The 27,028-nt window shown below is 46.5% G+C and overlaps 2 protein-coding genes across 5 annotated transcripts; one reads left to right on the top strand and one right to left on the bottom strand.

Moving 5' to 3' along the window:
* Positions 1–391: 391 nt before the first annotated feature.
* On the bottom strand, positions 392–14,060 carry LOC8036507 (ras-related protein Rab-32B). 2 transcript variants are annotated; one of them, XM_029974097.3, is made up of 10 exons: positions 13,562–14,060; positions 10,645–10,741; positions 10,433–10,557; positions 10,264–10,296; positions 9,427–9,523; positions 9,072–9,128; positions 8,942–8,974; positions 6,695–6,722; positions 3,252–3,435; positions 392–1,690 (listed from the first exon to the last, which is right to left on the bottom strand). In XM_029974097.3, exons 3-10 carry the CDS (start codon positions 10,542–10,544, stop codon positions 1,545–1,547), a joined length of 690 nt encoding a protein of 229 aa, XP_029829957.1. In that variant the 5' UTR covers positions 10,545–10,557; positions 10,645–10,741; positions 13,562–14,060; the 3' UTR covers positions 392–1,544. The 2 variants fall into 2 exon arrangements, with proteins under 2 accessions (XP_029829957.1, XP_040355716.1); XM_040499782.1 differs by having other exon boundaries at positions 10,433–10,741; positions 13,562–13,867.
* A 32-nt stretch (positions 14,061–14,092) lies between these two features.
* On the top strand, positions 14,093–20,412 carry LOC8036508 (RNA-binding protein 4). 3 transcript variants are annotated; one of them, XM_040499781.2, is made up of 7 exons: positions 14,093–14,416; positions 15,031–15,058; positions 16,176–16,376; positions 16,597–16,700; positions 17,519–17,818; positions 18,328–18,384; positions 18,583–19,097. In XM_040499781.2, the coding sequence occupies exons 2-7, from the start codon at positions 15,056–15,058 to the stop codon at positions 18,635–18,637; spliced, it is 720 nt and encodes a 239-aa protein (XP_040355715.1). In that variant the 5' UTR covers positions 14,093–14,416; positions 15,031–15,055; the 3' UTR covers positions 18,638–19,097. The 3 variants fall into 3 exon arrangements, with proteins under 3 accessions (XP_040355715.1, XP_040355714.1, XP_029829956.1); XM_040499780.1 differs by lacking the exon at positions 18,583–19,097 and adding an exon at positions 19,918–20,412 and having other exon boundaries at positions 14,103–14,416; XM_029974096.4 differs by having other exon boundaries at positions 14,294–14,416; positions 15,031–15,064.
* The last annotated feature ends 6,616 nt before the right edge of the window (positions 20,413–27,028 follow it).

Here is a 27,028-nt window from a genome sequence, read left to right as displayed (position 1 = left end):
TGCTTTTACTTCCAACTACAGCGCGACGCATGGCAAGCTGTTGACCGAAGCTCTCGTTTCACTCTACATGGGGGCGTTCTTAGTTTTCAAGAAAGTCTCGATTTTATCCCAAACGAAATGCAATTTTTGCACAAAACATAAAAAAAAACGGCGGTCTTTTGAGCAACATTTTAAAAGCTATCTACACCAGAATCGCGAAATCAACAAAGCAAAATAAAAAAAAAAAAAATAAAAAAAAAAGTGTGGAAGTTGATTTTTACTTGGATAAAATGTTGTAATGTACAAAACCATAATGTAATATAAATTCAATAACATGTTGTAATGTATGATGTATAAAACCACAAGGAACCCGACACGTAGGCTTCGGGCCCGTGGGCGAAAACGAACACTCTTTTGGATGAAAAAAACAAAGCTTTACTGAGAGGTCAAAAAACGTCATATACACAACTTCATCACAGATATTTGAACATCACTGTGTGCTTTGAGGTATGATAGGGGCACGTGATGGTCATCAGGGACACTGTGGCAAAACACCCGGTACAATCGCCATTTGCCCAACAAAGAGAGCCCGTAGACAAAACTGAGAAAATTGTTCTTTAAAATATGCTGAGCAATGCACCCTCGCTGCTTGGGACGAAGCACACGAGTGTATGTGATGATTTCGGTGTATATGCAAAAATAGGAATGGCACAGGTACGCCAGCGTACCAATGTTGGGAACGAAAAACGGTGGCGTTGCCAGCAGCGCCGCAAATGGATGAACATGAACAACAATGAGAATCACACGGCGAAATGTATGGGCTTTAAACAAAACTTTGAAACATATTGAGCGGAGGAAACATAAACAATGAAAGATACGTCATAGAAAAAAACCTTGTGCGGTACAGGGGCACCACCTCCACCTTTGCATGCTCCAAAGAAACGAGGTAACAAGAGTCCTCGAGTAAACCGACGATGCAACATGCAGTCGTCCGACCTCGCTCCGAGTGAAATCCCAGAGCTCGAAGACGCATTCCTGCATAGTACTCTCCAACATACACACACACACACGAGTCAAGAAATTAGAATAGAAAAATTCACATTCGTTCAAAAGACGGCAGACAACAAAACGCGCAACAAGAACTTTCTGTCAACAAGCTGAAAACGTGCTAGCAAAACAGAGAAGCCGCCGCGATCAACGGCCCTCGGCGGCAAACGCAACTTTCTCTGGCAGTGGGGCGACACGAAATACTAAAGTTTTTGGACCAAACCTCGAGGGACGTGCCATTTTGGGTCACACAAAGAGAGTGAAACGCCGAGCGACGTGATGCATCGTTGGGGCTTCTGAAAGAAGGCATTGCTCACACCGCCTTGCGGTACTTCACCCCCTCCGCTCGTAATACGACTTCCTGCAAGCCACCGGCACATTTGTGAGGTCGACCGTCGTGCGAGGCAGTTACAAAGTAGACGTCACAAACGGTCGCCGCGCACGAACGAGCGCGATGACGACGTCGAAAGTCCAGGGGCACCCAAACGACAACGGGGTCGAAGCTTCCGTCGGTGAGCTCAACGGCAGCAAGAGGATCGCTTCTTGGACGGTGCGCGTGTGAGACGCTTCACGGACAGGTCGCGCGAGGACAGGCTGCTCGAGCGCCACAGGTTCTCTTCCTGCAGGGTCAGAATGTGCTCCACGAGAGAGTTGATGGACTCGTCTGTAAAGAAAAAAAGAGAGGAGAGCTAGCATCACGCTGACCCCACTGTCGCAGAGTTCCAGGATGCCACTACCGGCATGTACTGAGATATATCGGGTTTGCCAAGACAGCAAAAAGAACGACCTTGAGAGGTGCTCAAGATGGCGGCCAACGGACCTCTCGAATACGTGGAACTGAATGGTGCCAATTACCGAAAAAAACAGGCAAGCGATTTTGGCACCGTTTCTGATAATGACTGGTACTCTGTGGGGAGTTAACTTTATCCAATATTCTTCCCCCTGTCTTTGTGCGCTGTACGTTTTAATCGTCATGCCTTATCAACATGCCCAAGCTTCAATTTTAAATAATATTCGCCACCATTTTTGAAAATAACTGATGCACCCCCGATTACCCCTGGGACTATGCATAACAATTGTTAAAAAAAAAAAAAAAAAAGAAACACTGTATAGGGGAATGCAAGAGCATCTCGAGAGATTGTGTTAAAAAGTACTTGTACCTTAATTTGAAGGTACATTGTATTTATAGTACACTTGGCCACAAAAGTTCATGGACCATGCTAGCTGTGGCCGAGCTGCATCACCACACAAACTTGCGGCGCAGCGCCCACTGTCGAGACCCGTAGCATGTGCATGCGCGTCCTTTGGTACTTGCAGGCATGTCAACTCTTCCGGTTCCGGCAAGCGCCGCTTCGGTGGCTGCATTGCTGCAGCTGTATTTTGGAGGCGCGATGAGTGGCAGAAGCCGCGACATCAACTCTATCACCCGCCGTCTAGCATAGTATTGTTTTGCCCAGCTCAGCGGCCAGGAATACAAAAAAAAAAAATATTGCATAAAAAAAAATATATATATATGCAGTTTAAAGGGGCACTAAAGTGCTTCTTGAGATCCTCGTTTTATGGTCATATTTCAATCTATGAGCCCTAAGCATTCTAAAAAATCCGAAATTACATTCATCCACGGCCGACTTGCATATTAAAAAAGTGACGGAAGAACCCAACACCTACCGTTGACGCAGGGCAGATAGCACTACCAAACCTTGCTGAATATGGTGGAATGACGGATGGCAGTTGTCAGCCACACGCGAGCGATGGGTCCCCGCGTGGACGAGCGGCTGACGAGTCCCGGTTGTCCACACGGGAAACCATTGCTCGCTAGTGACCGACGAGCGCAGTCCGTCGTTCGACCATATTCAGCAAAGTTTGGTAGAGCCATCTGTCGTTCTACGCCAACGGTAAGTGCTGGAATCGTTGATTACTTTTTTAATATGAAAATTGGCTGTGCATGAATGTAATTTCAAGTTTTTTAGGATGCCTAGAGCTCGTAGGTTGAATTATGACAATACGAGGATCTTAAAAAGCACATTAGTGCCCCTTAAGTGCTCTAGGACTACCTAATAAGATAGCTCTCTGGTAGTAAGTAGTTACAGAAGATTGCTTACGAAAGAGCCCGGTGCTGTAACAACACTATCATCTGCAAAATAAGCAGACAACCTTGCTCGTCGTATAAACAAGAGGGAAATTGCGGCCCCGAACGAGGTCGTCAAAAGAGGCGGCATGCTCACTGATGTTGATGTTCTCCTTGGCGGAGGTGAAGAACCAGCCGACAAAGCCGTGCTCCTGGCAGAAGTTGGTGAGGAAGCGGGCATTGATGGTGCTTCCCTCCAGGTCGCACTTGTTGGCCACCAGAACCACGGGGATCGGGTGACCATTCTGCTGCTCCACCTTCTCCGTCAGGTCCGCCTTCCACTGTGCAAGATGAAGCGAGCGAGGGAACCAGAAGCACCCTGTCACCAGATGCTGGCTCTAAACTTTTAAGGCTGGTTCAAACACATGCCTCTGGTTTCAACTGCTACAACCGGTTTATAAAGGCAAAACATTTATAGTCACTCATTTGCCTCAAAATTGGCTGAATGCATTATTAGATGCATCTGAACGTTGTAATCTGGGAGCACTACAGCTTGTTCCCGACAGGTTACAAGAGGTTAGATGGTATGAAATTAATGCTAAAAAAGCTCATATCAACAAAAATATTTAAAAAGGAACATGCAAAACACTGTTTTTTGGGCTGCCTGCTTCAGTTGCAGGTTATGCAACATGTGGCGTCACATCACTAGAAAGCACGGAAATATTTGAACGGCGGTTTCGACACAACTTTTACAGTATGTAGGTTCGCGATAGTTCAAAGTTTCAAGATTTTGGCTGTCCCGCCATGCTTTTCATGTATTCATAAGCTGCTTATTTCAAACGGCGTTTTCGTGTAATTCTAATTTTTTTGTTCCCGCGGCCCCATTGAGTCTGCTTCTTTCAGAGCACCGGTGCACTGCAGACAGGCAACACCCACGGAGCTTGCTTCTGCAGATGTTGCTTCTCTGCAGTGCACCGGTGCTCGGTGAGAAGCTTCCCAAAAAATGTTTACTTTGGGTAGCTCAAGAAACCTCCGGAGCTCCCCATTAGGCCTCTTGCAGCTGCTTACAACCAGCTATGCTGCCGCACTGCTGGTCGCAAGCAGTCACAAGAGGCTCAAAACTGGTTGGAGTACACTCATTTTCAAACTAATATAAGTGTACCAACCAGCCTTTACAGCATTAAAGGAATGCTGAACTTACAAAAAAACTTCTTTTGTTGAGTACTCAGATAAAACACATACTATGTCACAAAATAAAATTGCCCCCCACCCCAAAAGTTTTTTTGTTGCAAGACATTTTTGAGTTAAAGGGGCACCGATAACTGAAACCCCAAAGGTCATATTTGTTTTTGTTGTCAAGAACGATGCGAATTCTAGTCATAGACACCCAAAAAAAGTTTTCTGCACACATGCACACTTTTTTATTTTTGTTTCCCTTCTCTCTTGCTCCTAACCACCTCGCACCTTTTTATTTGCGACGTAATTGATTATGAAATTTAGAAGCTTTGTAAGCGTCATTTCTATAATATTTAGTAACTGCATTCATAAAACATGTGTTATAACGCAACTGCGAATGCACTATGGCCCTTCTTTTTGAAATACTGAAAATCGGAGTCTGGAGTGATGTCGCCTCCTGGCTTTTTATCCACCCTCGGAAAACATGGCGGTACTCGACGCATGTAGCACTGAGGATGATCGGTGAGTCGGGGAATCGGAAGAAGTTATCTTTTCTAGGTGCCCTGCGACCTCTCAAACTTCGAGAAGGAAATTGTCAAACAATGAAAACAACTGGGCTTGGTGTTCGTGTACCATTGTTTCGGTTGTGACTCCGCTGGGACAGCCTTTCATGCAGAACCGGCGTGAGGTGTCCCTTCCCGTCGCTAACAAAAGTCCACTGCGCATTCTTTTCGACCTCACACCATTTCAAAGAATTGGAGATCGCTGAAAGAGCCCTCAAAGAACTTCCATCTCGAGAGTGAAGCGTCGTCTGATCACAGCGATAGGCGGCCCGCACGGAGCGGTTGGCCGTGGGGACACTGGCAAACATGACACCGAGGCGCGAGAGAAACTCGAGTTGCAGGACAACTCAATCTTTGACAACTCTGCACTGGCGCGGATCGTGCGGAAACTTCAAATTCGGCTTTTGGAAATTGATTCTTAAGTTCTTAAGTTTTGAATACTGAGGGCAATGTCAATGCATCAATTTCAATCGTTTCAAATAATAATAAAAAAAAAATAATTTTGACCTGTCAGTGTTTTTTTGATTTTGGTATTTGGCAAAAGAAATAGAAGCAGGATTCGGAATTGCCCGTAGAGACACTGAACTTCGAAAAAATATTTTCAAGGTGCCTGGATTGCAGACGCATGTCAGAAAATAAACTCCCCTCCTCCTCAAAATAATTTACAGCAGTAATTATTAGGCTGTGAGGCCCATTTTGAGAAAGAAGCAAATCAGAAACGTGCTTCCATTTTGGTATATTGTCTCAAAATCCAGAAATAGAAACCGGCAATACAAAAATCTCACAATACTGAAAATGAGGCATGCAACCTTAACATTGCACCGAAAGCTTTTTCTTTTGGGGGGGGAGGGGGTGCAAAAATTTTAAGGGGAGCTGCGTTTTTGTTTTAATAACACGTCACCTAAACACTTATGAGCGTTCGGTGAACAAAGGAAAACAGAACACCGCCCAAGAGAGCTCAGCCGAGAAAACTGACGAACTCTCCGAATATTAATGACTTCTTTGTTTGTGCTAACCGAGTCGCACTCTATACAAAGTAAGCCAAGCCAAGTAAGCACACAGGAGTGGATTTGACTGATGTCAACACAAACACTTAAGCAGTACTTGTGTGCACTCCAAACATTACTTTGAAACGTCTCACAACTGTTCTTCTCATCAGCCACAAGGCTGTCATGTATGGGACAAACACCATTTGCACCGATCAGCAGAAGATGAGTCATATCATATATTTTCCCCAGTCACCCCAAGCAACATGGCATAAACGTTAAAGGTACGCATTTTGATGTTCTCCATTTTAAAGAACAAAGGTACTGCTGAAGTGCTAAAAACTGGGCTAGTTAGTACTGGAGAATAGGATGTATGTATGTCTCTCTTCAATCTCTTTTATCCTGTGCACTCTGTTTCTAACCTAAAAGGAGCTGTTTTTAAATAAAAAAACATTAACAGCAACAAGGTAAACAATGATGGGATAGGATGCACATTCTTGTAACAAATATTGAATTGTTTCATGAACACCCAGATAAATTTAGAGCTTGAAAAGAAGCTACATATAAGTATTAGCTCGCAATGTGCAATACATAGAGGCATACCGTATATGACAAAAATCTGGCGAATTTTACTGCCGCCTGCACAAGACAGGATGCGTGTGCGGCAGCCAAAGCTTTTGAACAGACATACGCATTCCATACTCGTTTCTGCCCTCCAAATTCCTTTCCCACCAACGTCCAACCATCAATCTATTGTCACCGAATTCTTTCTCTCATCGTTTTATGAAAAATATGAAAAGAAACAGCTGCACATTCCACACTGCATCAAAAACGCTTGATAAAAAGCAAGAGAGAAATAGCAGATGTCAGCATACCTTCAACACAGAATGCAAGGTGGTCGGCCTGAAAAAGATGAAAAAAAAAACAAAACAAAGTGGTTGGCACATTCCACGAAGATTCACATTTTGTAGGAAAACTACGCCGAATTCAATACGTCATGTTCTGCGAAAACTTTAAATGAATGTACTCCGGCAACCAATTTCTTGTTCTTTTTTTTAAATTTTGTCTTAGAGGTCGATGTACACTTTCCTCTTTTCCTATATCCTGTCCATTTTTTACCTTGCCCCAACTTGGCTCCCCTCGCAGCTTAAGAGAGGGGAGCGACAAGAAAATTATCTTTGCTGCAGAAAAACGAGAAAATCTGCGGAAAACAGAGCTAGAAAAGAGCATTACATGTTTCGCAAGTTTGAAATGCGCTCTGCAAAATGTTCATAGGCACGTATTTTAAACAAAATGGAACACCTCCATTTCTTTTTTCTTAACTAGTGCCACATCGCTAATTAGCATCACTAATCAATATTGTATACATAACCATAGGGCTGACTTCATGAAACACTTACAGTATTTTCCGTACTATGGTCCACGGACTTTACACGTGTTTAGAGGATGTAATTTTATGCGGTGCGGAGCCTGCAGAGATTTGTTTTTCCATGATCATTCATTACAACGAGTCATGTTCTGTGAATGATAGGCTTTGTTAATGATGCTTTCTGACGATACAATATTTCTGTGCGCTAATAAAGCAGGCGTATTTCAAGGCGTGCAGTGTACAAGAACTGTTTTTAGTTGCAAACTATTCAAGGAAAAACTTTTTTTTTTTTTCAGACAAAATTTGTTTTTGCGGATAACATACCAGGTGCAGACTATACACCTTTCCGAAAAACGCTTTTAGGCCGCCGCTATGTTGCTGATGCTAACGCGGCTGGTGCGACTCTCGCGCCCTCTATCAGCCAGAAATTTTCTGTCACCCTCTTGGACAGTGAAGACCCGCTCAGCGCGGTTCTCTACCTACATTTTTGCGGTTTAGCAGTCGACGTTTTCTCGCCCCTCTTGAAAGTTTCCACTTAATTTTTTTCTATGTGTGCTGTGTACCCTATCTGTGTTATCTTCTATCGTGAGAAATAAGGCTGGAAAGTGCCTGCCATCCAAGCTTTTCTGCTCGACACTCACGGGAAACGAAGGAGGTGAAGGACGTCGAACGACCCTCGACGCGATTTTGCAAACATTGTTCTCCCCCCTCCCAGAGATAATCCGCGTAGAGGTCTCAGCCATTTCCGAAAATAGTTGTCTGGGTTGGGGTGAAAACGGGTCAGTCGCGTTCGTTTCTTTGACTTGGTGCTGTTGTGAAAAAAGGAAGCTCTCCCCAAAATGGCTCCAAAACGAAGTCATCTTGGATTCCGTCCGTCAAGATGTGACTGTCCTCGACTGTGACTGTGTTATTTGAGATCTTTCTCAAATAAATTTGTTTTAGATAACACTGCATCGTATGGTACGTACAATATATTGTTCGAATGTTAACACTTTCTAAATTGCATGTCCGTGTTCTGTCCATTGCTAAACACGTTAGTTGTGAGCGTGAAAAATGCATGCCTTTCGGCTTTCTTCTCTTGTGATTTATGACAGCTAAGCGCATTGTCGTTTGTCATGCGGCGAATCGCGCGGAGCCGTTAAAAACTTATCGTAAAAAAATAACACCAAAAACTAGAACTATACATTCCAGTCGCATTTGTTCTGTCGTGCGCGTACCCAACAAAAATAGTTTATAAGTTTCTTTATGATTTTTTTTTTTTTTTTCAAAGGTGGTACAATGCTTTTACAGTGACCTCGGGAAACTGCATGCACCATGAAACACAAAATGCAGCGGGAAAAGACGAGAATTTAGCCGCCAGCAGTGTTTGGAACTGCGCCTACGCAGGGCTGCGCCTATCGGAATCACAGTCCACTCGGTTAGGGTTAGCAGGGACGCCGGTGACAGTCTAGCCTCAAACCCAGTGACTGGGCTCGAAAAGAGTTTACTGCCCCTGGGGTCGAGTGTTTATTGGAAAGGTGTATAGACGTTTGCAAGTATGGCCTCCGGGCGCCGCTATCTTACTGCCGGTGTGGGTAGATTGTCTGAAAGTCAAACATTGCTCAGGCATACCCCCGGTTTCTAGACTTGCACCCAAACAAGGTGTTTTTCATCCACAGTGGCCAGACCAGCTCTCGAATCGCAGCTGCTTGCAAACGTCTATGCGGTCCAAAATACGTGGTGAAAATCAACTGCAGACGACGACCGAACTTACCTCGACAGGTCGTACACCACTATTGCTGCAGTGCTGCAAGGAAAGACGGGGACAACAATAAACAAAGGCAATAGGACAAATTTCAAAGCGACAGGCAAAACGAGGAAATGACAGCTTGAATATTACTTACGCATATTTGTAGTATACCCGTGTCATACAGCCAAAACGCTCATGACCGGCAATGTCCCTTAAAGATCAAAGAAAGGATGAATAACTTCGGCAGTATCACATTAAAATTAAAAGTCGGTCTCATATATTAGGGAATTAATGAGTCTTAAACTGACATCTGGTGTCTCCAGTGGCGAGAGAAGGACAGTTAACTTGGGTTCTCAACATCAACAGGCAATATTAATTACACTAATGTTCTCTGGTATACTTCCTATCCTCATGTGATACATGTCAGTGCAAAATGTCTGACAAATGAATTTTTATCATAGATGAAGTAATGCTATATTAAAAGAGAGGAAAATACTACTTTGGCATACCATAGCTGAAGAGTGATGTGTTTCTTGTTGTCGTAAACAATGTGCTTCAAGGAGAAGTCCACCCCAATTGTGATCTTGTAGGCCTGATTAAACACTCCTGGAAGCAAAGCAGTCATGGAGACGTTCAACAACATATACATCTCTACAGACCATTGCAAAAATTTCTCCAAGAGTTTGTATGAACCAGATAAATTCATTCTGGAAAGCAGCATGGCATAATTTAACATGCGGGCATGATATTGCCTTGGCAATATTTTTAGTTACAGTGCAATCTACTTATGATGACACCACATATAATAATGTACCATTTATAGCAATCAGTTTCTAGAGGACGATATATTTTTGTGTAGGGTATCCAGTCCAGATAAAACGATAAGCGGTTATGACTATTGCATTTTCGGGCTTTCTCATTACCATTATATGTGGGTTGCACTGTGTAAGCAAAATACTGGCGAAACAATAGGTTTTAAAAATCAATTTCTCCCCATCAAATAGTGGCAACTATTACCTGATGGCATAAGCCCATTCTGCAAGGCCATCGCGAGCGCACACTCTTTCTGATAACTTAAGAATTCAAAATGCTTGATTGGAATTCATCTTTGGAATCCTAGCTCTCATCACACAAAATATATTAACCGTGTGCAGGCTGTAGCTAGAAGTTTTTTTTTTTTTTTTTTTCTCTCTCCTTACAGTGTCTATAACTTTACTCAACTGACTTCATCTCCCAACGTTAGTCCCAACATCACTAGCCCAAAGCTGAAGTTCTGCCCCAATTTGAGGGTTATGCCGAGAGAGACGAACTGGCATAACACATTTAGTGATGCCATAGCCACTTGCCTTCAGTGTAGCGCCGTATCAGGGAGGTCTTTCCTGGAGGAAAGGACAAGGTTACATAAAGTAAAACTGCAAATTGTTGACAGCACAAAAAAAAAAAAAGAATCAAGGACAATTGAAGCCAATCTGAGCACTCGAGCAAAGGAATCGCAAACTCGTTCAATGAGCTTACCGACTCCAAACTCCCCGACGACAAGAACCTTGAAGAGGAGATCCTCCACGTCATATTTGTTGTAGTCGAAAGTCCCGTTCAGACGATTGGCTTCTTTCGAGGTAAACGACATTGCAGATCAGCGTCTGCAGGGAAATGACTTCCACAATTACGCTCGGGAAAAAGGAAATACTGTTGTGTTCTATTAAAAAGAAAAGACAGCTATCTCTCACGTGAACTTTTTTTTTAGGGCTTATCAGACAGGAACAAAGGTAGATGTGTCCAGGTGATTTGCTGACACATTCCTGGCACCGAACTTTCAGCAGCCACCTAAAGAATACAGGAAACATTTTGTTTTCTTAAGCTTACTTTCAAAATAACCTTATGATTAAGAAATGTAGGGAAGATAATTATAACCGGTAAGTTATGCCTAGGGCTCCGTGTTTTTGGATAAATCCAAAAAACTCCGAAAAACACCCGCCGGTAAAGTTTTTGTCAATTCGGATTTATCCGATAACACCGAATAGTTATGTGCCTATGCAACCCCCCCTCCCCCCCCCCCCCCCTGTTGTCAAAAGGGGGTCTTACTGCTTGTCCCTTCAAGGTTAGTTCAGGAAATCAGGTCATTGTAACATTCGTGTCACTACAAAAGCCACTCTTTTGGTTTCCAGTTTTGGCCATGGGATTTGGAATTTAGAGAAAGCAGAAGGTATGTTTCTGGGGGTAACAGTGAAAGCTATGGACCATGGAGATTGCATAAAATAGGCAAGAGGGCCAGTGGAAACTTCTCTATTACATCCTTAACCACTCCACCTCGCGCAGCCGCGTGATAGATTGATGGGATGACTACGAGCTTCCTTACGGCTACCTACGGCAGTTTATTGATTTTAAGGTATCGACGTTTATCAAAGCGCCACTTGTGTGTGACTTTTGTCGTGGATAAATTAGTATTCTCAATGGCAATGGCACCAATGCCAAATTCAACTGAAGAAATCTTAATCGATACAAGCTCGTTTTATTTTTTATCTGGCATATGTTTGCATCCGGTTATTATTTATTATTTTTTTAAAACGAAACACTGCAAAATTAATCTCCGAATTTAAAAAAACTGGGGATTTACGAAAAATAAACTCCGATAGACACCCAATTTTTGCTAAAAAAATAAACTCCCAAAAACACCCTCCGAATTTCACGAAAAATAAACTCCGAAAACACAGAGCCCTAGTTATGCCCAAGCAGCACGGATTTTGGCCCATCATTGGTCAATATCTGGCGATGGACTTTTGGCCAATGGCCAAAGAGTGGCCAGTTATTGGCCAACAGCTGGCCACTGGCCAAAGGACCATTCCCAGTCATCGGACAATGATCGACCAAATCTGTGCTGCTTGGGTGAATACTATAATGCACAGTGCTGTAGCAGCAAGCTATGTGATTACTCATCTCTATGACAATTGCTGGATTGCGCTTCCCCGCTCCACAAATGCAGCCACCGGACGGCCATCTTCGGGCACGAAAAATGAACCTTTTGGAGCGTTGCGGAGGCTGAGCGGCAGCGTGCTGAAGAAAGGTTTTTCTGCTCGTTCGTCATCATTCGCCGAAGACGTTTTTTAAAACCTTGTGTAAACTGTAAGGATTCCCTTTGAGAACACGTGAATTTTTACGAAAGCGCAGCACCGCAGGAAAAGGCACAACTCGTTGAACTCGAATCTCGCCGGTCCAGCGGCATAATCAAAGCTTCATTGGCACGCCGAAGTGCTGCGTCTCTGTACCTTCGCACGCTTGAATACTTATCAAGAGTTGACGCAGTGTCAAAGTTTTGAAGGTGCGCCAGCTGTTCCGGCAAGTTGCTATCAATAAAGGGAAAAAAAAAATTAGTGGTTGCTATTACGCATGATTGACCATGGATCCCATTACAGCACAAATAGAGCAACGCTGTGGAGCAAGGTAGGTTTTCCGAACACAAAAGTATGAAACGGCGAGATTAAAACTTTGTAAACGCGGCCCATATGGTTGTGTGCCATCAGTCGCCTTCGCTGTACGCCCTTACCCCTCTTTTGTCTCCACTGGATCAAGCTCGTTTCTAGAACATGAGTGCCGCAAGATACAAATAGCCGCAGAGTAAAGTAAAACGCTGCTTCATGAGCACATACGTCTTCACGCACTTTAACTCGTGAAACAAATCCAGATTGCATTGACTCTTGATCGGTATCTAAGCGTGCGAAGGCACAGAAACGCAGCACTTCAGTGTGCCAATGAAGCTTTGATCACACCACGAGACCGGCGAGACTTGCATTTGACAACTGCTCCTTTTTCCTGCGGTGCTGCGCTTCCGTTAAAATTTCCAAGTGTTCTCAAAGGCAATTATCACCGTTCACACAGGGTTTCAACAAACTTCTTCGGCAAATGATGACGAACGAGCAGAAAACATATCTTCAGCACGCTGCCACCGAGCCTCTGCAACACTCCAAAAGGTAGATACTCCGTGTCCCGATATGGCCGTCAGGTGGCCGAATTTGCGCTGCAGCAACCAAGCGGGGATGCGCGATCTAGCAAATTGTCACAGAGATCAATGTATGTGATTGTGTGCCAAGGAACTATTCGAAATCAAGATGAACAAATTTATATAGTCAAGGTGCTTCTTTTGAGACATATAAGCAACAAAAAAAAATGTGTAAGACAGTTAGTAATTAATCTGGACGTAAACATTTGACAGAGATCAGTCTCGTCAAGGCAGCACTAATTAAATTAATATATACTTAAAAATTAAAAAAAAAAGATAATATGGTCGTTTATTATCTTTTGATTTAACACTACTTTCTTTTTCTGCGTGTTTGGAAAACCATTCCTGCCTAACTTTATTATATATATTTAAAAAAAGGAGAAACAATAAAGCAACGTCCCGTTGAAAGTTCTAAAAGAGCTCAAGGACGCGATCTCGTCCACTTGTGCAATCCTCGCCAGTGGACACGGTGCGACCTTGGCAGTCCCACGCCCGCGAGATATGCGGAAATATCGCAGTAGTTCCAATGCCAATTACTCGCAGTCCCAGACAAGATTGCATAACTAAACCCCGTTCCGCCTCACGCGAAAACGCTGTAGGTAATGCAACTTGATTCAGTCGGGCGATATGTTTTGTGACAGGTGACTTACCCTTGCAGGCAGAGTCCAAACAAATAGTTGCAAGTCAGCTGACAACTTGTTGTGGCTAGTTAAAAGAAATACATCGCTGGACGGAACAGCTAAAGGGGGTAATCACCGAGAACACATTTCCCGTTCAAGAATGTGGCCCGCGAACACACACAAGAGCTCACACAACAAGGCGCACGCACACACACACACGTGTCTAAGCGTCCTTATGAGTCACCTGTCGACCACCGACCAATAGGGTCCGCTCTCTCATGGCAGGTGACCGCAAACTAGCGGATTGGATCGGACAGGTGGCCAATCTTTTAAATTAAAATACAAACTGCCTAAATTAGCGTCTGAAATGTCTACCGAAGCGTGTATGAGCGGTACCAAATTGACCTAGGGCCGTTGTGTATTAGAGACTATTTTTTTTTTTCGGTTATAATTTCCACATTGAGCTCGTAACGGTTGGTGGATTATTTTGCAATGCGCGTGATTGATGTAATGAGGCGAGCGGAAGAATACACAAAGTGATTTTATGCATCGTGGCAGGCGATGTGGTTCCACCGCTACGCTTCTTAAACTTTAAGTTCGAGCTTATTGTACATTTTGTTAGTAAGCCTTGTCTGCATTACTTGACGTAGTTTATTCAATATAACAAATGATTGGTTAAATTATATATTTAACACTTGTTGCTACGAGAACTATTTTTCTTAGCAGTCGGATTAAGGAGTAATCTGGTCCGCGGAGTAACATACATTGCGTCAGAGACGAGCGAGGGGAACATTTTTCTTGTCTTCACGTGACCGGAACAGAAGGCTGCGGTTGAGGTGGCAAGGCGTGAACCCTCTTGAGGCGCTCCGTTGAAGAATCTGTGTCGTAAGTGGCTGAGTGGTCTTTCTTATTTTTCGGTACCTCCTTTAAAGATCAAACGACTCTGCTAATATTAGGTTGTACAGAAGCACTGTAGCATTCAAATAACGGCCTCCTTCCCAAAGGCGTAGCGTGGGCTCGAAAATCTACAAAATGGCGTGTCTCTTCGCCGCCTTTGTTCATTTCGCAATCGAACTACGCTAACTCCGTAGCCGCTTAGCCTTTCCTGAAACTAGACATTTCTCAATGCCATATGTATTTTCCGGCACTTTAAACCGCCAAACAGCCGGTTGTGACCAGCGTACCGACCCGTCGAGCTAAACTGCGTCGTCTTTACCAGGGTTGGAGAAGCCGCCATTTTGAAAGGTTCTCAATCAAGTTTGCGGAAGCGCCGGAGCCTGAACCCGGAAAAAAAAATAATTAAAAACTAATTGACTGATTAACTGAACTGTTCTCCGCAGCCTGAAGACGTCCCATTCCCGAACTCAAGTCTGCCTATTGTAACAACCCGTTTTCTTTTTTTTTTTTTTCTTGCTGTCGTTTCGCGTGGCGGTGTTCTAACTTGTCTCGCGACTATACTACGTGGACATTTTGATCACGCTCTTTTCTTTCCCATCTAGGTACTCGGCGAACTCGACGCCCAGAATGGTTAGTGTAAGGCAATATTTTTTGAATACTCTCTATCCCCTTAGCATTTCGAAGAACGTCCTGAAGAAGCGAATTTTTCGTCTGCTGGCGGTAATTTTAGGCTTAGGTGGCTACTGCTGCGCTAATCCGTCACATGCTAAGAAAACAAAAAATTCGCTGCTTCACTGTTCTTTACCCGTTCGCTCCTGTTGCGTTGGCTGTTCGGCTTTGGTTACGCACGAAAGTGACTCTGGGTAACCTTAGACGAGTGTTGCGGCTACGTGGAAGTCATGCCGTCGGATAATTTTCTTCCATCCGCGGCCGAGTGGGGCAGCCGAATAAGCCAGCCGAGCGCATTGGGAGCATCAGTTTCGTCTGCACTGCTTCCTGCGTTGAGAATGTTGGAGGCTTAGTTCTGATCTCTAACGTGTGAGGAACTGAAGATAATGGTGGCAATTTTCCACATCATCGGTGTTGTAGCATTTGAGTTGCCAGGTTGAGGAAGTGTTGAATACCTCATCGCGTTATGGCTAAATTTGGAGTTCATTATGACGTCGCATGCCGCCCTGAAAATCTGATTTTTCAAGTATTTGTGTCAAGTTAAAAAGTGGTCAGTTTTTCCTTTTATCTATAAAGGTGGTTCTAAACCTTTCCTAACAAAAAATTAATAGAAAGCTTGACTTTTGCCTGTGCTGCTTCATAAAATCCTTAATCGTGAACTTTATAGCTTGCCATTGTGAAAAAAAAACAGCTGCGCGAATTTCACAGCTGCTTGCAAGATGCTTGTTAAAGAGGACAATAGCTGTCGATAGCTGTTTGAGAATAGTGTGGTGATGGGTGCCGCCATCTGTGGTGACGTGGGCAAGGCGTGTGTGGAAGGTCTAGATTTCATAATGAGGGGAGTCCAACTGTGGAGAGTTTGCAATTTAATGGTGGTCACCACCTGTGCCCATTTGTGGTGAAGCTTAGACAGCTGCAGGCAATCAACAGTTGGGTTTCCTCCTCACTGTGCAAATGCAGACCATGTCACCCGATTGAGCAGTTGGTAACGCTAAAAATCGAGACTTACTAGGCTTGTGTGCTGGCTGGTGGCGAGTCGTGTATGTGCTGATTGGTGCTGCCATCTGTGGGCTTTCAGACCAAGCTCTACGTGGGTAGCCTCCCCGAAGGTTGCGACAATGCATCGCTGGAGGCCATCTTTGCCAAGTACGGCAAGGTGGACGAGTGCGACATCGTCAAGAACTACGCCTTTGTGCACATGGCCAACGAGGATGAAGCCAAGCTAGCCATTGACGCCCTCCACAACTCTGAGTTCATGGGTAGCAAGATCACGGTGGAGGTGAGTGAAGACTGGAGGCTGAGAAAAACCTCCGTTCCCATCAGACTCGTGGCGCATCTCTTGGCGTAGACTGCGGCGATTCTATCCAGGGGAATCTTCATTGGTAGGGATTGGGAGAGGAGAGCGGGCGGGGGCAAACCATATTATCCTGGTCTGTGTGCGATTATCCAGTTGTCTTTTTGAGGGAATTGGCTAATTTGAGCGAATTGCTTCATTGCAGGCCTCTCACAGCAAGGTGCGCCCCAAGCCCGGCATGGGCGGCCGCGGCCAGTGCTACCGTTGTGGCCGCCAGGGACACTGGTCCAAGGAGTGCCCACGCAACCCGTGAGTGCCCTTTTGCAAGCACTGTTTGAGACTTTGTTTTGGCGTCTGTTTGTTTAGTTAAAACTGGATAGAAGAATGCAGTGCTACGTGATGCTTCACTTTTTTATCCGTTACGCACAGACGTGAGGATGTCCAAATGTGTTGGCGCTTCAGTCGAGCTAACTCCCTACAGTCAGTGACAGGGTAACCACATAGTGGGTGCTTCAGCGTGCACTTGTTGCTTTCTGCTGAGCTTTGGCCGTGCATGTGATGGAGTTTTGTCAAAAGCTGGGCATCTGTGTTTTTAACCTGCCTCAGACCATGGTTTTGATGAGGGCCGCTCATTGGAGGAAAGAAACCAGGAACAAGGTGCCAACTGGCTTGCTCATGCCGTGTCATGTGTTAAGTCCTTCCCTTTTTAGATGAATTTAGGGTCTTCTGAGATAATGAAGATGATTCTTATCAGCTGGCTTGTTCCTATTAGTGGGTAGGCAGCAAAGCTTTTCGGGTAGGAGAATGGGGAAGCAATAAATGGACCTTCCTTGATTGGAGAGGACTGGGCTGTCGTTCCCAATCTAAAATGGGCAGCCATTATGCCTCTGCCAGTTCGAGCACATTCATATCGTGCCATTGTATCGGTTTTCATTGATTTCTCTCAACGAAGGACCTTTCAAGAAAGATAAAGTACTACACGCAGAGATGTGTGCTGAATGTGTTCGTCAAGCGTGATGGTGCCTTCCGGGAGGCAAGGTCGGGGAGTGCTTACTGGGAGGGGGCTCATTGCCAATGTGTCCGTGTAACTCTCATCGCAATTGCCACTTTCTTCCTGGGCATTGCAGGAATGCCCGTTTCGGGGCTGCGATGCCCATGATGCCTCCGGCGGGAGGCCCCCTGGCCCGCTACCCGAGCGTCGGGGGTCCCGACAGGCTGGGCGGCTACGGCGCCGCCGGAGGACCAGACCGGTTCCTGGACCGCAGTGCCGCCTACGGGGCAGACCGTGGCTTTGGGGCAGCGGCCGGGGGCTATGCGGACCGCATGCGACCCTACCCGGACCCCTACGAGCGCAGGGCGGCCCCACCTCCCCCATCCGCGCCCAGGGACGACTTCTACTACTACAGACGGCCCTACGAAGACTTTGGGTGGGTGTCCTCGGGGAAGACTGGCCGCATTGTCTGAGGGCAGCGAGGCGTCTTCGGTTCTTGTAGCATTATTGCCTTGAGGAGGCCTACGGGATCCCCCCCCCCCCTTCCCAAATTCAAGAACCACTGGTCTAGAGCGTAGAGAGACAGTCGGTTATGCTGTAATTAAGATGCTCCATTAACATCTAGCCTTTGGCTGTCTGAAACGAATCTGTGAAGCTTTGTCGTTGCCTGGTATGTTCGTGTTCAATTTGTCAGAGAGGGGGGGGAGTGCATGGACTATGCCTCTCCGGACCCGAGCGCTTGCACGCAGCACGCTCTGCGCTAGGGGAATTAACAAAACCACTATGGAGTGGGCATGCTAGTCGAACATGTGCATTTTCATAAGTCGGCATTCTCCGGCCTAGTGTAATGTAACATTCACAAGTGGTGAGCTGGACGCGATCTTGTAAGAGAAGCGCTAGGGTGTCAGCGATAGTTGTTGCATGTGGGTGGTCTTGTGTTTGCAGAAGCGGCTACTACGGTTCCCAGGAGGGTCCCAGCCAGAGCTACGGCAACGGTTACAGGTGAGCGGACCCTCCTCTCTCGCGCATAACTCATGGAAGCGGTGCATGCGGTTTGGTCGGTGTGGCAGGGCCGTGTTTGGGATTGTGCGTGCCTAGCCGGTGGCGGAGGGTGTGTTTGGTGTTCTCCGCCCGATGCGTGGGCATTGGACGGTGGTGGGACGTGGCTAACCAGTGGGCGTGTGTGCCTCTTTTCTCCAGTTATTCGGCCGATCGGACGACGTACCCCAGCGCGTCGCGTACCCCCGCGTTCTAAAGAGAGAGCGCGCGTGTCGCGGAGCGCCGGGCGGCACACACACTCGGCGGCACCAGGCGCTCGGAACGGACGGAGGAAGGAACGCGTCGTGGACAGAGAACGCGCGCTGCCGTGGCTCTCCGCCCTCGTCGGGACGGTCCTACGGTCTCGGGTCGGTGGCATCCTGTGGCAGCGGCTGCCACTCTTCGACCGGGCCCGGAAGGTGCCCGCCGACAAAAGCCTCCCCATTTTGTTCACTCCCCATCATACCTCCTTTTTTGCAACGGGGACCCGGGGCGTCCCCTCCCAAAGTCTAACCTCTGTTTATACACCCACCTGTTGTTTTTTTTTACATGGTCCCCTTTCCCCCCCATCATGTGAGTAGTGAGTTGGTGTGCGGAAAAAGTGCACCTTTTGCGAAAGTCTGTGTCTGAATAAAGCGGTGGCGGTGCGTCGCTGGCGTCCACCCACGTGAGTCAAAGAACGGCTTCCGCGTCTTTCATTGCTTGGTGGGTGGGGCGGTAGTCTGCTGCGGCGCAGTGGAGGTGTGGCGTCGTGAGACGGGAAGATCGGTTTTGGACCCGCTGCCGGCGTGAGACGGGACCGCAGACGAGGACTGTTCTCGGGAGCTGTCTTGGAAGTCGACCTGCCACTCATGGAGGGGGGGAGTGTTCACCGGGAAACTGCGCGAAACAAGTCATTTTGGTTTGACATTGGAACTCGTTCTGTTGGGCACTCTTCTAGAGGGATCGATCTTGCGAGCAAGTTGGTCTTCGGTTTGATTAATGCTGCTTACATGTAGCCCAGGTCCAAACCTCGTCTTTATGGTTCATTTCTAGCCTCTTGCAGTTTGTGTTCCAGTGACAAATCCAGACTTCACCATAGTGCCTGGAGCATTAAGACTGGTCCCAGAGTGGCTACAGATTGTTGGATATGTCATGTCAGTTGTGAACTTTGCAGGAGATTTTTTTGCGCAAGATAAGCGAAGGTGGTTGTCCCAGTTTGTAGAAGCTTCCATGAGCCATCAAGATAGCAGGCTACTGCCTCGTTGCTGCCACATAAGCAGGATCGTGGTGGCCAACTTAACAGCATGCCACTTCTATGATGTAATTGGGTGAAAATTGAGAAACTGAAACGTAGACGAGACGTGCTCTGGGCACCAAAATCTACGAAGATGAACGCCTGTTGGAGCTCCAGGAGCTGCGAACTGATGTAGTATCGCATGGAACTGGAGATAGTGTCGCGGTGATAAGTCAACACCCCGTGGTCAGTCTCTGCGCGGCTGGCATCTTCCCCTGCAGGTTGGCCCTGGTGCTGTGGTGGTACCGGAGGACTTTGGATCGTCCGGGACGGGCCACCGCCCTTGTGGCGACTGGTGATGGTTTGCAGTCTGCATTGGGGTGTTGGCTGGTGTGCGTGTCGTTTCTTTTCAGGTGTGCCTGCCACCGTGGGACCATTCATGGCGTAGGTATTGATAGCAATAAAGATGTTTTGTCATCCCCTCTCCAGTCTGGTAGCGTGGATAACCGGGACAAGTGTGACACTGGTGACAAAGGTTCATCGTGCTTGCATAGTTACCTCGAAGCTGGATGTCCAGAAGTGCCAGTACTTCCTGTCCTATTTCAAATCGAAAGCCCCTGTCTACAACACTTCATAAACTCCAGGGGTCATTACTGATCTTGTAAGTGTAATATTAGTTGCATGACAGGCCTCGGAATTAGGTCTTCGGCTACATTTCGTCCCCTTAAAAAGAGTTCTCGTGAGATTTGAAGACCCAAGTCCTTTCGGGCAGTGGCGACGCTAGGGGCCGGTAGCTTGCGGACATCTGGACATAGGATCAAAACAGATCCTATGTCCAAATGAAACGGTACACGACCGCACGCCGGTACGACCCCCAGGCTAGTGGTTGTACTCCACTGGCTAAATTTGTTTTGGAAATCGCTAAAGCAAATACAATAAAATTAGCGGGTTTTTTTTTTCTTATGTATATTAGATCGCGGGGTTTGTTGTACGCAATTTTCTCATTACGGCTGGTCCGGACGGCTGCATTCGAGCCTAGCGTTCGGCGATCCGTAGTTCATTTTTTTGCGGTTAGAAAAGTGCCACCCCTTTCCTGAATAAATTTTACTATTACTACTACTACCCAACACCCGTAGTGAATAATTAATGCTCAAGAGTCCTGGATATATTACAAGTACCGCGGTACACGTGATGGAACTTAGTGCCACTAAATAAGCTACGCTTCAGAGTAACGACACTTGGCCATATTGTGTCTTAAAATCATGGTTGCCAGTTATCTGAAGCTTCATCTGAAATCACAGAAAATGCTTTTCCGCCCTCCACAAATGTTTAAACCGTTCGCGACAGAGCAAAGCAATATAATACCCCTGTCAGACGGCAGCTAAAATGGCATTTACACCAAATGACATTCAGTGTAAATGTCATTTAGGCACTGCCACACGGCAACTCAAATGGCATTTAACCTAAATGCCATTTCGGGTAAACAGAGTTCCCCAAACCCATTTACGGCTTGCAAAGCGTACTCTCGATGGCAGCGCTCGACACATATTACGGGATTGTTTTAAAAAAAGAAGGCATATATTACGGAAACAATTTTTACATCGTTTTAATTACGAAAATAATTTCTTTAACGCGTATTTCGCACGCACTTTACGTTCCTAATTGTTTAACCTACTCACGACTCCAGTTACCCAGTAGGCCTAATGGCTCTGAACCGCTGAACTTGTCGTGTGCTCGCCTCGGTCGGCTCTCGGTTCGTTGGTTCCACTTGCGATGCGCTCCTCATTTACGCGTTTTTACGATATCGGAAGGAGCGCCTGCAGACAAAAAAAGGCGACCTGTCCCGCGAGACGTCGGTACTCAAACTATGCGAGACGAGCGCCTCGAATGGTCTTCGGTAGCAGAAGCGGAACGGCGGGTTCTGCACCGGCCAAAGGCGATTTGAGAAGCCCTCCGTTTCCTCAAGATATACGTCGCGCTCCATCACAATACCGAAACCTCAAGGAACATTTTTGGGTAAGATATAACTTTCACGGTGGGCATAACCAACAGGAGCACGCGAAACAATTAGCGGAGCGGACGGCCGTCTAGTATTCGTTCTGTGTGTGCGGGTCGTCGCAGCACTGCGTACCTCGAACGAGTTCATTGCACGACCGGCGTGGTCGTGGTTTATACTAGCTTACTTCACCTAGCAGCGCTTTAAATTTCGCGTTTGTTGCTCTGGCAACAGCTTGCGAAGTTGGCTGAATCTTTACTTGGCTGCCGCGAAGTAGAGATTCTGGGAAGAATGCAATACGACAAAAACAGTTTACTTTTCTTTAAGTGGTACAAATCTTGTAAATGCCCTGTTGTAATAAACGTAGTCTAGGTATTCGTCACCCTGACTCTTGACCGGCTTTTACATTCCCATTGACATCCTCCAAAAAGAAATAAAAAGAAATGCTGCGTGAAGTCAGTCTCTCAATGTTTCTATTTCTAGCTTTCTTTGATGTTGGATAATCCCATACTGTTTCAAAGCGAAATATGTTACGTGTGTTTACGTGATGCGTGCACATTTTTATTCCAAAACATCCTAAAAATTGTTTAATAATGCATTGCATATATACATTGAATACAGTTGCTGCACAGTTGCTACTTGAGATATTTACGTGTTCCAGAAAACATCTGCTGCTGGGGGCCACCATAGAAGTAGGCAAAGTAGTGAGCTGGCTACATTACAAAGGAATCTACAAGTTCCCGGGATCACTGTCTCTAAATAAGTGGCAGTTTCTTGCAGCCATGGCCACTTTTGTGACATTCTCCTCACTTGTTTTCAGACGTGCAGTGTAAAAGTATCGCAGAAAGCAACCTGGGTGAGGTACCTTCTAGAAAAGCAGCAATAAAATAATTGTGTGAGGCTGACGATGACAGTCCAATAGCCAGCATCAAGGCTGTCACTGGTATTGACCCCAAGATACCCGAGACTAGTGGCAATGTCAGTGATGATGCCACAAGTACCAGAACAGGCCGACAAAGCAGTGGTATAAGGGCCGGCACAAACAGTAGTGTGCAGCTGAGCTGACAAGAGTGAAAAGGAAAAGGCCACATAGCCATAGGAGCTGTTTCGGGTTGTTGAAGCAGCCCGACATGCCCCACTAGAGCACTCGGAAGATGCGAGTCGCAGTAGCAGTGCCGCGAAATGTTGGAGAAGCAACTGCTCGCATTGCGCAGAAGGTCGAGTGGGTAACTACGTTCAGTAAAGAAGGCGGTCATTGTCTTAAAGACGAAAATCGATTTCGTCGCTGCAAATCTTATGGAGGCGAAGGAATTGTGAGAAGGGAATAGAGTTGATTTGGGATCTAGGATGGATCAAGGAGTAAAGAAGGTAGCTATGGCTGTCAGTGGGTTTATAGTGCACAAAGGTGTGGAACCTGTGACCGTCACTAGTGACTTTTAAGTCTAGGAAGTTGACAGCGCATTTCGATATCAGTGAGGTAAACTTGAGGGAGGGGTAGGCGTTGCAGAGTGCAGACCACCACGTTTCCACCCTTATCGGCTGGCTTGGTTACGAGGTTAGTGCGTTTTCGAAGGGAGTTTAGAGCGGTAACTTCTTGTGGGGTTGCGTTGCGGTATTTAGAGATTAGTTTGCTAGAGGAGTTGGCAAGAATGCTACGACATGCTTTGATTGAACTGTCAGTTTCAGGGTGTTTGGCGGGAAGCAGGGTCCGAATAGTAGTCTTTGGGTTAATGGTGTCGAACATGGTGCGATTAAAGTTAGACGGATGCTGGGTGAAGTGGGCATCTAAAAGTAGGCATCAGAAGAATTGTTTGCTGTCCACATGTAAAAACAAAAAAGGGTAAGGTCGGCTTTGAAGTGCAGGAACGAAGGACGGGCCCTTCGATAAGATAACGTGTTCAGGGGCAGTGAGGGGTAAATCGTCTCGTATGGTGACATCATCAATGCGTTGGACGGCAGCCTCATCATTTCGGGGCAAGAGAGTGTATAGTTTCCTTGATTTACAGGTGAGACCATCGGCATAGAGATATGAGTTGACTTCCAGAATTTTGTCAACAAGTTTGCATGAGTGTGAATCGAAAGATGAGTCAAGGGACTTGAGGAGTCTTAGCGACGGTGAGCGTTTGGCGTAACTGGGCACAGTGGTCATTATGATATCTCAGATGTGCCTTCACTAGCTGGAGAGCAGCATTATCTAATATTTGTGACACTTTTGAAGGGCCGGAGGAATTCTCATTGGCAGGTTGTAAGGAGGGCCGGTCTGTTTGCACGCAAGACATGTCGGAGTGCCGCACGGCGTGGTACCAGGGAGCAAAGTCTGAGGCTTTGTGGTCTGGTTGCTGCATACTGGAAGGTATCATAAGTTGGGCTTCGATAGGAAGTTAGGGTGGGTGCTTTAGAAATAACTGTAGAGTCTACGAGGTGGAAAGTCGTTTTAATGATTAGTTTGCTGAGCCTGGGTACGGAGGGACGGAACTAGATGAGGGGGTTTCGGAATGGTTGCTGCATACTGGAAGGGATCGTAAGTTGGGCTGTCAATAGGAAGTTAGGGCGGGTGCTTTAGAAATAACTGTAGAGTCTTTGAGGTGGGAAGTGGTTTCCATGATTAGTTTGCCGAGCCTGGGTATGGAGGGATGGAACGTAAAGATGAGGGGGTTTCGGAATGGTTGCTGCATACTGAAAGGGATCGTAAGTTGGGCTGTCGATAGGAAGTTAGGGCGGGTGCTTTAGAAATAACTGTAGAGTCAATGAGGTGGGAAGTGGTTTCCATGATTAGTTTGCCGAGCCTGGGTATGGAGGGATGGAACGTAAAGATGAGGGGGTTTCGGAATGGTTGCTGCATACTGGAAGGGATCATAAGTTGGGCTTCGATAGGAAGTTAGGGCGGGTGCTTTAGAAATAACTGTAGAGTCTACGAGGTAAAAAGTGGTCTCCATGATTAGTTTGCCGAGCCTGGGTATGGAGGGATGGAACGTAAAGATGAGGGGGTTTCGGAATGGTTGCTGCATACTGGAAGGGATCGTAAGTTGGGCTGTCGATAGGAAGTTAGGGCGGGTGCTTTAGAAATAACTGTAGAGTCAATGAGGTGGGAAGTGGTTTCCATGATTAGTTTGCCGAGCCTGGGTATGGAGGGATGGAACGTAAAGATGAGGGGGTTTCGGAATGGTTGCTGCATACTGGAAGGGATCATAAGTTGGGCTTCGATAGGAAGTTAGGGCGGGTGCTTTAGAAATAACTGTAGAGTCTACGAGGTAAAAAGTGGTCTCCATGATTAGTTTGCCGAGCCTGGGTATGGAGGGATGGAACGTAAAGATGAGGGGGTTTCGGAATGGTTGCTGCATACTGGAAGGGATCGTAAGTTGGGCTGTCGATAGGAAGTTAGGGCGGGTGCTTTAGAAATAACTGTAGAGTCTTCGAGGTGGGAAGTGGTTTCCATGATTAGTTTGCCGAGCCTGGGTATGGGGGGATGGAACGTGAAGATGAGGGGGTTTCGGAGTGGTTGCTGCATACTGGAAGGGATCGTAAGTTGTGCTTCGATAGGACGTTAGGGCGGGTGCTTTAGAGATAACTGTAGAGTCTTCGAGGTGGAAAGTGGTTTCCATGATTAGTTTGCCAAGCCTGGGTATGGAGGGATGGCACGTAAAGATGAGGGGGTTTCGGAGTGGTTGCTGCATACTGGAAGGGATCGTAAGTTGTGCTTCGATAGGACGTTAGGGCGGGTGCTTTAGAGATAACTGTAGAGTCTACCAGGTGGAAAGTGGTCTCGATGATTAGTCTGCTGAGCCTGGGTATGGAGGGATGGAACGTGATGATGAGGGTGTTGCATGGTGGTTTAGATCTTGGTTGGGGAAATAGAGCGTTGTGTCGCGAAATGTTAGAGAAGCGACTGCTCGCATTGCACAGAATGCTGAGTGGGTAGCTACTTTCAATAAAGAAGGCGGTCATCGTCTTAAAGGGGCACTCAGGTGGATTCCGAGATCGTCTATTTTATGTCATAACTCAATCTATGGACTCTAAGCATCCTAAGAAACCCGAAATTACATACAAGGGCGGTCAATCTCGCTATTTAAAATTCTATTAAAAATTGCGGCATGCCCTCCTTTCTGCGCTGTGGCGCAGAACGCCAGAGGGTGCCATCGGACGGGAAGGCAACAGGGGAGGGCACATGACAGCCAATTACGAATAATGGCTTCCCGGCACACTAAATTTTCAAACATGTGCGCCTTTGAAAAATCAGTCCGCCGAGAAGCCGTCACTTGTGACTGGCTGTCGCGTGCCCTCCCATGCTGCCTTCCCGTCCGGTGGCACCCCCTGGTGTTCTGCGCTACGGCACAGAAAAGGTGGCGTGCCAGAATCTTTAATTGGACTTTTACTATGAAAATCGGCTGCCCTTGAATGCTACCTTGGGTTTTTTAGAATGCTTAAAGCCCATAGATTGAGTTATGCCAATAAATAGACGATCTCAGAATCCACTTGAGTGCCCCTTTAAGCTGTTGACGGAAATCAACGTCGTTGCTGCAAATCCTACAAAGGCAAAGGATCTGCAGCCTCAAATGCCTTTTTGAGCTCCAGCACTGGTTTGCCCAGGGGACGACGCTGCACCCTTTTGTCCAGGACACCACACACCAGACGGTCCCATAGCATGGCTGACAAGGTCTCACCAAAGTTGCAGTGTTCGGAGAAGCAGCGTGGGGCGGGGACGAAATTCGAGATGCTTTCTCCAGGCTGTTGGCTGCACTTATGAAACGCAAAGCACTGAACAATCACTGACAGGCACGGTGTGAAGTGGGCGGTGAGCTCCAACACAATGTCCGCATAGGGAGTCCACTGGCACACACAACGAGCATACGACGGAGTAGATTGTCGGTCCACAAAGGCTACACGGGACTGCGCATATTGGGGACTCCTCGACGATGTTGAGCACAATGAAGAAAACGTTTAGTCGCTCCTGGTACAGGGGCCATGTTTCAATCTTTTTGGGTCTAACTCTTCGAGATGTCTCAGCCGCCCTTTGATGACAACATTAGGCTCGTCTTTTTTCGCCATATGCTCTCGTCGTTGCCAAGTTGCCACGAAGCTGTCGTTGCTCAAAAAAGTGTGGTTGCGTGCCTCGGAGTTTGAATTTCTTCATTCTCGTTGTTGCCCAAAGCTTTATTCAGGCGGCCGACTTGGCCGTGCAGAAAAGAGGAGTTAGACAAGAGACACATGGTTTACGACGAGTTCCCAGAATGACAAACGGTTCGGTAAAACCAGCTTGACTCGCCTTGGCTTGACTTCTGCCAACTCGCCGATGATGCCAGATGCACACACAACACTCACGACGCAAGATTCCGTTTCATTTTAAGTGCAAGATCCAGGCTTTCAATGTCGCTACCAAGCATGCACGATCATGTAGT

Source organism: Ixodes scapularis, unplaced genomic scaffold, assembly GCF_016920785.2.
Source record: "Ixodes scapularis isolate PalLabHiFi unplaced genomic scaffold, ASM1692078v2 PGA_scaffold10__122_contigs__length_95168666, whole genome shotgun sequence".
In the NCBI taxonomy this organism is placed as follows: Eukaryota; Metazoa; Arthropoda; class Arachnida; order Ixodida; family Ixodidae; genus Ixodes; species Ixodes scapularis.
Note: the sequence above shows the minus strand (reverse complement) of the source record. Positions and strands in the feature narration are given on the sequence as shown.